This window comes from Chenopodium album, chromosome 23, assembly GCF_948465745.1.
Source record: "Chenopodium album chromosome 23, dcCheAlbu1.1, whole genome shotgun sequence".
Taxonomy (NCBI): domain Eukaryota; kingdom Viridiplantae; phylum Streptophyta; class Magnoliopsida; order Caryophyllales; family Amaranthaceae; genus Chenopodium; species Chenopodium album.
The window spans coordinates 1052295-1066754 of record NC_137856.1 but is presented as its reverse complement, the minus strand read 5'-3'; the positions used below and the strand labels follow the sequence as shown (position 1 = coordinate 1066754).

At 30.1% G+C, this 14460-nt stretch overlaps 1 protein-coding gene across 1 annotated transcript; it reads left to right on the top strand.

Annotated features, from left to right (window-relative positions):
• The first annotated feature begins 9144 nt into the window (after window positions 1-9144).
• Window positions 9145-12126, top strand: LOC145607741 (transcription factor bHLH62-like). Its single transcript, XM_081663332.1, has 8 exons — window positions 9145-10070; window positions 10239-10430; window positions 10535-10600; window positions 10725-10793; window positions 10903-10974; window positions 11070-11297; window positions 11417-11498; window positions 11611-12126. The coding sequence occupies exons 1-8, from the start codon at window positions 9303-9305 to the stop codon at window positions 11646-11648; spliced, it is 1515 nt and encodes a 504-aa protein (XP_081519458.1). The 5' UTR covers window positions 9145-9302; the 3' UTR covers window positions 11649-12126.
• The last annotated feature ends 2334 nt before the right edge of the window (window positions 12127-14460 follow it).

Below are 14460 nucleotides of genomic sequence, written 5' to 3'. Positions count from 1 at the left end.
GGGTTGTGTTTATAGAAAACATTCAAGTGTTTGATAAGTTATATGACTTGCATTCCTTATAAAACCTAATTCAACATCAACAATCTAATTAATCTAATATGCTTGAATAGAGGAGAAAATAATAAGATTTTATCATAAATCTAATTGGGAATAGGAAGTTTCACCCACTAAAATTACTTATTGACAATTCTTCTACTACGAGCATCCACAATGGCTAGCTACATGTACATGTAGTTTTGGGCTGCTACATCATTAATCCCTAAGCTACATGATTTAAGCTACAACATCTACAATGGTAAGCCACACCCTTTTATAATAAATAAACCATTAAACAATAAAATAATAAACAAACAAAGAAACAAATACATAAAAAAATATTAAACAAATCAATATATGTGTGTTGGGTGGGGTGAAACTATAGAGCTATGTAGTTTGGCTTAGCTACAACTTATTATATGTTGCTCCACAATGGCTAAGCTAGCATGTACCCCTACATTATTTAGAAATTGCAAGCAAGTCCTTTTAGGCAACCATTGTGGATGCTCTTATCATACAATGCGTGTCAACTAGCTTGATGCTCACAATTACACTTATAAAACACTTAAATCAATTTGCTATTTTCGTAACTACTTATGGTTGAAAAAAGTTCTAACAATATATGTTTAACGTTCACCCTAATAACTTTGAAAATTTTTTAAAAGGACAATCGTCTTCTTAAATAATTGAGCCCAAGGATTATTGAGTGCAAGATATATTAAAATTGTTAGGCAAAACGATTGAATTTTAAGATTTACCATAATGTACTAAATTTAATGCTTGTGAATTGCATGACCTCTCAACTAACTTGTTCCCAAAGTTATTTCTATCAAAAATTAGAAAAAAAAAGGAGAAAAAAAGAAAAAACTTGTCCCTAAAGTTTTTGACCCTTTCCTTAATATTGACTTCGCCGACAGTTAAAAAAATATGTATAACATATTAAATAATAAAAATCAAACCATAAATTTTCTCAACTTGACACAGAAGCAAACCATATGATGGTTGAAAATGAAGAATAATGCACCAATATACAACTATCATAAAATTAAATAAATTAATTTCTGACAAACATTTCTGACACACTAATTAAAATTAATGCAATGACAAATAAGATAAAATTAATCATGTAATTAAAAAAATTTAAGCAATGTCTAATCATTATTTTCCCTAACATCTTATGATATATTCCACTTAACCTTTGATTAGAGGATACTTCCTTTTGTTTGATTATAGGAGCATATTAGTAGTAACAAAATTAAACAAATATCAAATGATTAAACTGCAACGGTCGGTTAAATTAGTGCATTATAACAATAATGATTCTTTAACCTCGGGTACTGTGCCCTCTAGCCAAGCATGTATCGCCACGTAGCCGTATCAAAACTTTAATTAGTAATTAAATTTATTTTAGTCAATTTGCTTTAATTTGTGTGCTCTAAATGATTGATGATCACGTTAGATCAAAGGTTCATGTAAAGACTTTTGATTAATTTCATAATTTATTTGTTTTGAGTTTTGTTTTGGTAAGAGAGGGTATAAAGTCGCATGAATGTAGAAATTAAATAGAGTAATTAAAATCGTATTTTAATTATTTCTCTTTAAATTAATAAAGCATTATTCGATCAAAAAGTTAAGTTTATTTCCACTACAAATTTTTTTGTTTTATCCTTCTATTCCTAACAATTGTACCAATATTGAAGCTATGAATGAGATTTAATGTTCGAAGTTGGACCAATAGAGCTACTTATGATGTTACTGTTATTATTCGATTGTGTATTTGTGTTACATAATTAAATTATCGTACATATTTGCATAAACATATATATACAAAGAAAAAAAATTCCCTAAATGGGATTAGTCTATTAATTAATAAATTTCATAAACATATTTCATTCTCATCCCTAATCACTTGTAATATAAGTTAAAAAGACTCGACCTCTTAAAATCATATTACAAATTGAACCTTCGTTCAATTAAGGGCATGTTTTCTTCAAATTATTTTCAGTTCAGTTTAATTCATCAGTTTTTAATTTCCTTCTATCATAAAATATTCAGTTCAGTTCAGCTTAGTTCAGTCAATCAGAACAGGCCCTAATACTAACTCTCGATCTATTCTACAATTCTGCACATAGTTGTAATACGGTGTGTTTTCTTATGCGATAAAATTACACTAATCTATTAGCATATGTATTATAAATGTATATGCCGACAAGGTGAAGCATATTCAAGTTGATAGAATAAAAAAAACGTTGAAGATAGGAGAGAAGTTGGGCGGTGATGAGTAGTAAGTCAAGCAAAGGAGAGGTGTTAAGGTATAAGGTTGAGGGGTGGTTGGATCTTGACAATAATTTTATATTATATTCTTCTTCGTTATTTGATTTTGCATGAAAATATGCATTGCATTTTAACTGCTTCTTATAACTTAGCTTGTTGCTTTCTAACTCTTACCAATTGTCCAATTGTGTGTGTAATAGACTAATAGGAGCAACTAGTATGTAAATTATTATTCTATTTAAGGATTTGGATTTTTTAGTCAAATGTAAACACAATCTTGTTATAGTATTACATATGACATATGTATTATTAGAGCATCAAAGCTAGGTTATTTCATAGGGATTAGGGAATATATATCAAGTAGATAGCTTAGGCTTGGAGGTTATACGAGTATTATTGTAATTGATTAAAGCTGATTTTTATTGATTGGAATTTTGTTTTACAACAGATCAATAACTCCCTTATAATGAAAGAGGGTATATACAAGTATAAATGAATAATGTCCAATATGGAACGATGGTAGATTTTGTTGAAAGCTAATGAAATTTTTGTATGCTTAAATTGATATGTATGTATTTATCAGATTTAAATTTATTTTATAATTGTTAAATGATTTTTTTAATCAGTAATTAATCAATCTAATTACTAAGTAAAGAATACATTCAAATTTGAGGTTACTTTGTAAATAACTACTCATATTAGTCATATATGAACATAATTTGAATCTTATAGAAGAATATTTAAATAATTTATTGATATGGAATAGTTTAACTTTTCTTTCTTCTTTCACATTGTCACATTAAATCCAAATATTAGGTACTTCTAAAGTTATGTTTGATTTAACCAATTGGTTGTTAGTTTAGTGGTGATTGAGACTACGGGCCTGTTTTCATTGACTGAACTCAGCTGAACTGAACTGAGCTGAACTGAACTGAAATGAATATTTTATAAGAGAAGGAAATTAGGAGTTGAGCTGAACTGAACTAAACTGAAATGAATATTTTATAAGAGAAGGAAATTAGGAGTTGAGCTGAACTGAACTGAATTTCAACGTAAGAGAACAGGGCCTACATTTGGTAGGGAGAACTTGTGTTTGATCTCCCGCAACAAAAATTGGGAGGGGATTGGAACCTAACCACCCATAACTGATCCTCAAATCCGAATTAGCCCAAAGGGTGATTCGAGTGAACACACCCAAAAAAAAAAATATGTTTGATTTAGTATTAATACATAGCACTACTTCGCGGATTCATGTCACCCTAAACTCTAATTAACTAATTAAGCCAGTTGACATATACTTGTACGATATTTGATTTCTGCCTAGGCTTAAAACACGAACACTGTACAACTACACAAATTCATTGTAAAAATCTACTAAACCAGCTAGAAAATGAAATAATCAAGCTAATATTTGATGACATTATTATCATTTATATGGATCATATCTCGAGCAAATCAAATGCAATGAATGCTTACTTACAATCTTACATAGAGTATAATGTTGGATTTTATGATTTTATGAATGATGTAATTCATAGTACATAGTTGGATTTGATATCGTACCTAAAAATTGACTGAAAATAATAAATAATAAGAACAAAAATTCAAAATGAATGGACGAAGAAGAAGAAAACATAGATTAAATTTTTAGGTGCAGAGGAAAAGAAGAAAAAACAGATGAAAAAGGCTGGCAATCATAGTTAGAGTTAGTCACCACCAAAACCCAGATTTGGAATTGTACGATAATTAATCTAAGGACAAAAGCACCACACGCTTTGCCAGCCTTTTCTATTTCTTCTTTTTCCTTTCCCAGTTTTCTTAATTACATTTCATTAATTTACAAAGTACACCATTTTTATTTATTGTAACAAAAAATATACTCGTAATATATATATTGAGTACCTTTTTATTTGTTACCTACTCTAGCTAATACGAAGTGTGGAGTAGGTTAGATTGATTAATTAATTGTTATGTAATTAAGTTGTTTCCTCGATACGATTATATGAATGTTGATTAACTTACTTGATTAAAGTTTAATGGGTTATGCCTGTTATCTTTCACATAAGATAAAATGTTGATCAATTATATGATTAACTGCGTGCCTTCTTCACACTAATGTATGTAGGGTCTGTTCACATTTATTGAACTGAACTGAGCTTATTGGAGCTGAACTGAACTGAACTGATTGGAGCTGAACTAAACTAAACTAAGCTGAAATGAATATTTTATGAGAGAAGAAAATTAGGAGTTGAGCTAAACTGAACTGATCTGAACTGATTGGAGCTGAACTGAACTGAATTGAAATTAAGCTGAAGTGAATAGACCTATAGTGTATTATGGTGAAACGTCAAACTATATATATATAGGTAAGAACTGAAATCATTATATTGATCACCATGACTAAATTACTATAGTCCTTAAACTTTTAATTGAGTAGATATAGTGTACGTATATTATAAAATTTCAGTTGGAGGAGGGTGGAGAGTATCAGTTGTGTTATTTTATTTAATTTGTTGATTGAAATAAAAGTAATGTGTCTTTCTAATTAATTACATACATCAAAATTATAGGTATTTATTACATATCATACTTATGAAATTATTGTGCTTTGTGAAATTTATATATGTAGATAATTGTCTATGAAAGCCACCTAGTAATAATTGACAACAATAATAATAAGCTAAATGATTTATGTACTATAGATGAGGTTTTGAATTATCACTACACACTAAACTTTTGCCAAATAAATCACTTGAGAACCTTACAAAAGAATAATTCACACCTACTCAAAGGTGCAATGCAACTACTATTACTAATTGTTTAACAAAACGATTAAGTACTCATAAACTATAATTAAAAAAAATAGCAGTACAATAAGTACATACTTACATTCATATGGCCGCATTATGTTATGTTATACAGCGCATGATTGTTATACAAACTTGTATAAATAAATCCTAAATAAATTAACCACATTTTAAAATGTTTATTAACCTTATATTAGCAAATAAGTCATTGTAAAAGTACATCTAGTGGCAATAACTTATTCCATGATTGTTCACATACACCCTATGATTCATACATATCTATCCCAACTTGTCTAAATCATAGTGATGATAACTTGATATTTTTTTATTAGTTTACATTATTACACAATACTATTATACAATGTAGATTTTGCAGCAACAAAAAAATGATATATGTATGTCTACTCAAGCTAAGCTGTGAAGTAAGACCCTGAACGATCCTCAACCCACATATACAGTAATGTTTTATATACGTACAATGGATCTTTTATTAAATTAGTTCAATATTCACGGATCAAACACTTAGAAATAGAAGGCATCGGTAAGGGCATACACCTCCAAGCACACACCCTTCATTAGTTAAAATTGAATTTTAAGATAAAAGTTTTATCAAGTTAGTCAAGCTATAGATACACGATTACGAATCTCACATCGCATACAAAGCATCTTCGTGGTTCTTCTTCAAACACAAAAAAAAAAAAAAAAAAAAACGTAAATAATCATGCAATATAAAATTCACTTTAAATAAGCGGTCAAAATAAACTATAAGCTAGATGACTGATCATAAAAGAAAAGGGAATTAAGATTGATATTTATTAAAAAGATTAAAATTGAAGCCACGCTATCTACAACCTTATTTTCTGCTGTTATGTCCCTTAATTCCATACCATATGTTAATTAAACTAAACCAAGCAAATAGTCAAATATATACATTAACTTAAACTACAAATTAAAACAATAGTTAAATGATAAAATTAATTAATTAATTAATTAATTAATAGTGTAATAAATTAATTTTACAAATAAATAAAAATGAAGTTTCCTACTCCATGACAAACGCAACCAATATCGTCCTGCGCCACTTAAGGCCAACTTAACCCCTACCACAACTTTAGCTTCGTACCTCTTTCTCTCAGACATTCCTCTTTTCATCTTCCTCATCTCATCTACTATTATTTTGTTTTACTTATTTATTTAATTATTAATTTCTTTGTTTTTATTTAATTATTTATTAAATTAATAGTATTATTATTGTTGTTTATGCAGATTCATTTTTGCTAGTACTAGTTTTAGCCAAGAAGTTTCTCCTCTTGTTTTAGAGTGATTATTGTAGAATAGACTTCTTTATTGTTATTTTGTACTAATATTTTTATTAGTCCCTTAGATTTTAGTCATTTTTCAAAAAGTAAAGATATTTAAATCATGTTAGTTCTCTATTTTTGATTGTCAATTGTTTATAACTTTATAAGAAAGCTAAGTCCTGAGAAAGTTACTAAAGATCTAGCTAAGGTTAAATGAAATCTCGTCTACATTGTTTTTGTTGCGACTCTCTAAGGCTCTATATGTACAAGTTGAATTTAATGTACGGAGTAGGCTTTTATAAGGTAGTAAGTTACAATTAGAGAAAGTACCGTACGTAGTTTCGTTGATCTTTAGTTACATAAGCAAGTCTAGCTAGATAGGGAGCGTAGTCAAGCCACATTGTATGTGATTGAGTCGACCTTAATTGGTTTGAGCTCAATTTAGTCTTAAAAAGTGTAGGCTAATTAGGCTTGGTTTGACTGAATTGGATGTTACACTATAAAATAAAACTAGCCTTTGTTGATTGAAGTAATGTATTGGTCAAAATGATTTCAACTCATAAAAATTAATGTGCACTAACAATTTTTTAAAATCATTTTAATTTTTAAAAGGTCAATAATGCAATTTGATTTCTTTTAGCTCAATGAACAACCAACTATATAGTTAGATAGATCTTAAATTTTGTGAAACCGGAATATTAAACTATAGCTTACACAACGACGATTGTACATAAATGTCATGAGTTTACGTACCACATTCTAGCAAGTTGAGCTAGGTATATCTTGTTGCAAGTTCCGGTTACGATTTTTATAGAGTCAATGGAGACGAATGATACCTAATTTAGTCTTTCTTAATAAAAACTCCCAAAAAAAATATTCTCAGTGAACATTTCTAAGCAATCTATATTGAATGATGATATATAGATATCGATTTTGGGTGCTTAATTACTCAATTATTTGTACAATTTTCTTTTCATGATTTTACCCTTGATTGAAAACAAAAAAAATTTACCCAATTACTTAAATTTAAAGGAAGCCTAAAAAGATGATTATATGGTATAATGACATTGACTTTGTAAAATTTTACTGTTAAGTGTGTTGGAATCTCAATTTAACTAGAAAGGCTGCAAAACACAAAAAAGAAGAGTTGGTTTGACGTTAAAGGCCCGGCATTTAACCCACCGTCTATTACGGCGTTTAGGCCTTTAACGTTATCTAGTTTTTAATTTTATTTTCCTTTTTATTTAACCTCCCAACATAAATTTAGAAAGGAGGGAAAAAAAATACCAACATCAAAACTAACACCATTCTTTTCTTTGTTTTCATATTGTATTTGGGAGTTTGGTTTTCTTGAAGTATGTGGTCCTAAACTTTGATGCATAGATGTATGTTGAATGTAGTTGTTCTTACTATTTTTAAATGTACTTACCGCGTTTTTATTACAGTGTTTACATCATGTATGTTGTGTATGACAGATACGTGTCACTCGGGTACATATTTGATACATCATCTTTTGTTCATTTGGATTATGATATAAATGTTGAATATAGGTTGTGGTTTTTTTTGTTGATGTAACTAATGTCATGTTTTAAAAGCCATATGGAGAATCATTGTAGCGGCTTAATATACTTGCTTAGCACTATTTTTAGTTAATTTTGAATAGTTATAATAGTAATTGCTAGTTGATAAGTGAAAAAAGTGTAAATTGAAAGGTTTAATAATGTATAAATATAAGGTAAGAAAAAGAAAAATAACATTTATGCTCTATTTCATTGTTTTTGGATAGATATTATGAAGTATATATGATTTAAAGCGCAATTTATAAGTTATATCATGTGTTGCGTTTAATAATAAAAAACTTAACAAAATTATAAAATTTAGCGGTGATGTATGAATTTTCATATCAAGTACTCTATTGTACAAGTGTAACTCATGATGTAGATGATTATATTTGTTTTCCATCTGCAACTTAACTAAAGTTACACGTTGTTATGTGCACAACGAGAGAAGAAAGCTAAACTAGAAAACTAAATTCAATTGTGATAAGGGAGGAGAATAGTAATTCCGAAAAACACCACCAATAAAAACAAATCATCTCAACACGACCCAACTATAGACATAATTCATCCACCTAATGAACATTATTTGGCATTCTTTTTAGACTATCTACATTCCTATGTCTTAAAAGAAGTTTTTTTTTTTTTTTTTTTTTTTTTGAGGGAATGCCCTAAAGAAGCTGAACCAACTTGAGCTAATATTAGCGACATTGGCATAGTTTTTTGACCTAAAGAGCAAATCTTTTGGGCTCGAATCATCGGCCTGGTTTGAGTTGTGGGCAACCCAAAAAGCCCGTTCTTTTTGTTCCAAAACATCGAGTTTGGGCACAATTAATAATTAAGTTTGACCCGAAAACCAACAAATTCAAATCTTGAATAGAAGTAACCCGACTCAACTCAACCCATGACCACCACCTTAGCACCACCACTACAAGTCTACAACTATCTAGTATTGACACCTATGAATAGAACAATATTACAATAAAATAAACCAATGTCTAAACTTTTCTACTTCCATTGCATACATAAAAGATGAAAAGTAAAACCATTAATCTATCTTAAACAAGAAAATAATTAATTAAAAAATAAAAAATAAAAAAAAAGTTGAGAAAATCTGGAGTATTTCTTTGTTCCAACTCTCTTTGCTTCCATTTCACTTTCCTCATTTTCCACCACCTCTTTTCTCTCTCTACTTTCTCTCTCTTCTATCACTTTCCATCTCTTCCCCATCTCTTTATCAATTGAGTGAACTACAAGTGCTTCACTCTTTCTCTCTCCTAAATCCCTTCAACTAAAAAAAAAACCTCACAAATTCACCCCAAAATTCAATGGAAAAAGAACTAAATTGCTCAAATTTGATGGAAATTTCAGGTGAACAACTCTCAAATTGCTACTTCCACCCCAATTGGGAGAACTCAATTGACCAAAATGACCCTTTCGAGTCCGCCCTGAGTTCCATTGTATCTTCCCCTACTACGGCGGGCGTAGCTTCAAAAAATAATGGTCCTGGTGAGGGTACGATGATCAGGGAATTAATCGGAAGGTTAGGGAGTATATGTGATTCTGCTGGTGAAGTCTCACCCCAACAATCCTACATTGCTGCAACAGGAAATAATCATAATAATAATAATAATAATAGTAGTACTAATAATTCTTGTTATAGTACACCCTTAAATTCTCCTCCTTCAAAATTCAATCTATCTTCTTTAATGATGTTAATGGGTAATAATAATAATCATAGTAATTACCCAATTCAATCTAATTTGGGATCTTTTAATGCTGACCCTGGATTTGTTGAAAGAGCTGCTAAATTGTCCTGTTTTGGAAATGGGTTTGATGATTTTGTTGGTGTTAATAATAATAATAATAATCATAGATTGGTTGCGAAATTGGAATCTGGGAAATTATCTAGGGTTCATTCTGATAAGAAATTGGGTGAAAATGGTGAATTGGGTGATTCAAGAGAAGGTTCTTCAGTTTCTGAGCAAAACCCAGGTGTTGAAATTGGGGTTAAACCTCAAATTGATCCAATTTCAAGGAAAAGGAAATCTGCTTCCAAGGCTAAAGTCAAGGATACAACTCCCAAAGATGACAAGGTAAATTTGTAATTTTTTTTTTACTGTTCGGGATTAATAGTCGCGTTGATTATGTAATTTGAATAGATTAGTACAGTACTCGCAGTTAAAATAATGTGACAACTAAATCGGGATAGTGTTTGATGACAGGGAGACTTATTTATTGTGTTGAATTTTGGTTTTTGTTAGGTTGAGGTAGAAAATGAGGAATCAAATGCCAAAAGAAGTAAATTAGATGAAAAAGATGGCAAAAAAGAAAATACAGAGCAAAATGCAGGGGAGTCAAATAAGGAAGTAACAAAGCCTGAGCCTCCAAAGGACTACATTCATGTCAGAGCTAGGAGAGGCCAAGCTACTGATAGTCACAGTCTTGCTGAAAGGGTAATTTTTTCGCGCAATTTCATATTAATTGCAACATTTTTTAAAACGGAGGTAAAGACCGTGGATTTGTATTGGTGGTCTTATTTGGTTTTATGGATGTACAGGTTAGAAGAGAAAAAATTAGTGAAAGAATGAAGTTTCTTCAAGATCTTGTTCCTGGTTGTAACAAGGTACCTTTTTGTTCTTTTGGACTGCTCAATTTCATAGATTTGGACAACTTTTTATTATATTTTGGGTTGATTTTATAAAAATGATCATAAAATTGAATGTAAATTTCCTATTTTTGGTTCATAGGTTACAGGAAAAGCAACTGTTCTTGATGAAATCATAAATTATGTGCAATCATTGCAACGCCAAGTTGAGGTATATTACTTTGATTGAAATAATATAATTAATAATTAGTTGTTGCTCAATAATTGTTGCTTGAATGTGAAATTAGTTAAAATTGATTGTAATTTTTTTTTCTCTGTAGTTCCTTTCCATGAAATTAGCTACTGTGAATCCTAGAATGGAGTTTAACATGGAAGCTCTTCTCTCCAAGGATGTAAGTTATTTTGGCAAGAATTCGAGTTTTCGAGTCAGGTTATGTTCTTTTGGCAATTTTTCTGATCAAATTTTGTTGAATTTTGGTTATTTTAGATGTTTCAATCTAGAGGATCATCAGTACCACAAACAATGTACCAAATAGATCAGAATTCAGCACAAGCATTTCCTTATGGTTACCAATCTAACCAGCAAATGTCACTACCTTTGCCAAATGGTGTTGAGAATCCCTTCTCAGCTAACCCAATGAATGGTCCCGGAATCCGGAGAAACCCGAGCATTCCGATGCCCTCGATCGAGGGATTCATTGACTCCATGACTCAGGTACATTGCTAATGTCTTAAGAAAAATTATCCCTTTTACTTAATGATGCTTAGCATATGAGAGCTGTTATCTTGAACATAAAACTGATTTGGATTGTTTGATTTTTCGTCTTGTCATAGCTACCAAATCTTTGGGAAGATGATCTCCAAAGTCTTGTTCAAATGGGAATTGCCCAAAATCAAACACAAAATGTACCTTCAGGTGAGATTAATCTTCGAAAATTCGTGTAAAATTGGTCATATGGTTTAAATTTGTTGGATGCAAATTCTTCTTGATTGTTTTCTAATGCAGCTAATTGATAATTGATCTATAGGTACATTGCCAAACGGTCAAATGAAAGTTGAGCTATGACCCTTAAAAACTTCAACCACTTTGGCCTTACAAATCAACAAGGCCAAACATGTATATACCGACATTGTTCATTTGGACAGACGATTCTACAAGCAAGACCAAGATTCAATCCACCACCATGACTCGATATTTCTCTCCCTATTCAGGAGATTGCCTCTAAGCCGATTCATTTTTTTTCTTTTCGAGAATCATTAGAAGATAACTCTCGAAAATTTGTATAATCTAGAAACTAATTGCTATCCTAGAGATGGGAAAATTCTGTATTATCAAATGTAATAGATGTAGCATAAGTTGTAGCAGTAGAGACATACAGGGATTGGAGTTCAACAAGGTTTCGACCGCCTTTTGACAAGTAAAGCATTCATTCCCAACACTATCTTAGCTTGTAATATGAACTTACTACATTGCTTATCCATTTTGTTTGTGGCTCTAATTCTCATTAATGAAGATATATAAATAGTGCCATTTCCTTTACAAAGCTTAGTTCTTCTTAGCTTATAGTTCACCATAGCCTTGGTGATTTTGAGAATTTCATCGTTTTTTCTTCATTGGGTGTTCGTTATCGATTTTAACACTCTTGGGGATTACATACACTCTCGATGAGTTGATCTCACAATATCATAGCGAATATCGATTGTTGGGATAGATTGTTGTGAAACACAAGATAATGTTTTGAACTTAATAGCAATGTGCATGCATAGAGGAAGAAATTAATGATAAGTTCTACCCTTTGTTTCATAGTGTTGTGCACTACACCAAAAGCAAAACACAATCTTGCATAGTAATTCAATGTCTTTAGCATTCACCTTATTGTCCAATGACAAGTCACTTAGTCGATAAACTTTTTCTAGGGCAAAATTTATAAATAACTCTGTTCATATACTTTATATAAATCTAAAAAAAAACCCCGATATTTTAAGATAGAGACCATCCACGTGAATATAACATGGACGCGGCAAAAGATTAAATGAAACGATAAACCTAGCTAGTGTGAAGTGTCTAGGTGAACTCCAAAAATTCATTTCCCTTGAACCCTTTTTTCACATCAACAAAACCATAACAGTTGCAATGATAATGATACATCCTATTACTGGTGTCATAATCAAGATAATAAAAGCAAAATTCATAAGTCTTCATTAATTGGCTAAGGATAATATTGAGTGATGTTAATAAGATTACATGAAATGACCTTAGAAATATTAATATTCACGTAACAATATTCTTTACTGCTAACCAGCTGTTTAGTGGGGACAATTTTAACCCCTTAAGTCCAAATTTGATGCATTTTTTTTAAATTGGATATTATGAGTTGGAATCCAAAGAAACAACTACCCTTTTTTTTTTAATTTAATTTAATTTTTATTTTTACTTTGAGAATTATAAAGACAGCAAAGTTTAAACTTTAATTTTATTTTTTTATTTTTTGTGGGGGGGTTTAATTTCTTCTAATCATCTTGCATAGAATATTATGTACCAAAAAAAGACCAGGTTGGCAGTCGTGATTTCTGACTTGGCTAGGGGAATCAATGCACAACTTTTTTATTAGAAAAAAATTAAAACTTTTATATTTTATTTACAAATATTTTTGTTGTAATCGTAATGTTGGTAATATACTTTGAACTCAATTAATTGGCTAGGATTAGGAATATTATTATTATTGTGAATTTGTTTGGTGGTGAATCCTAGCTTGCATGACTGCATGAGACTGGTGCACTGGTATCACGGTGTTACATGAAAAACAATCGTTACACACTTACACCCTTTGATTCGGAATAGTTTGAATATTTATGACAAGATTGTAAAGATTCAAACACGATCAAATTAGACAAGATTTTAATGTAATCAGACGATAACACCTTAAATAAGTGAAGAGAACTGTAACTTAAATGTTACATAAATCCCTTCTTATACTTATTCTTCTATTAAAAAAATAACAATACATAAGCTAACCACAATTTTTATCTCTTAGAAGTCCATGCAATGATTATAAATTATGCCCCCTTATTTTGTTTACATTATTTTCACTAATCTTAGAAAAAAAAAACATTTTTATATGATTTTCTTTTTTAATTTGTAGGAATTTTTTATATGAATTAATAAGTTCAAATAAGACAATTTAAGATATAAGTTCAGATTATTAGAGTGTTAATGGGCTACCTAACTTCAACTTTTTTTTTTTTTTTTTTTTTTTTGAAATAAACGGATGGGGCAATATTATTAATAGAAAATTATTAAACTTCAACTTAGAACTTAGAACTAACATAAGTTACAATAATAAAGTCTAATAAGTTCAAATAAAATTATTAAACGCACTTCCAAGTTATAAATATTATGAAATAGAGAAAGTACCTCATACTGACCAAAAGTAATAATTACACGAGGCACATAAATAATCACCAATGAGGCCCTGATCTTACCATACAATTGTCTCACGTACAAGTACAAGGAATTCCCTTGTATCTTTAATGTGTGGACAAAGGCTAATCCTTTTTAATATAGTTAAAACAATTTTGAAATGTAATAAATAGAGTAGATAATTTTAAAAATAAACTAGAGAATTAATTGGGAGGAATTGAAGAAGGAAAAGTAATGGGAAAGATTGAAAGTATAAGAGATTGTGAGATAGATACCCATACCCTGTCTAAAAGATGGATAATATTACGAGCCATTAAAGATTTGTCAGAGAAATCCAATTCCCAGACACCAAGAAGCCAACAAAAGAAAAATTCTGCATCATTCAATACCTGTTCCTATTAAAATTTATAAATAGAAATAAAAATCTTTTTTTATAGAATTATTCAATGGAAAATAA

Bases quoted from the DNA above. Each gene is read 5' to 3' on its own strand.
- LOC145607741 (XM_081663332.1), top strand. From the start codon at position 9,303: ATGGAAAAAGAACTAAATTGCTCAAATTTGATGGAAATTTCAGGTGAA. The intron at 10,431-10,534 runs GTAATTTTTTCG...ATGGATGTACAG, and splicing joins GTCACAGTCTTGCTGAAAGG to GTTAGAAGAGAAAAAATTAG. The intron at 11,298-11,416 runs GTACATTGCTAA...GTCTTGTCATAG, and splicing joins TCATTGACTCCATGACTCAG to CTACCAAATCTTTGGGAAGA.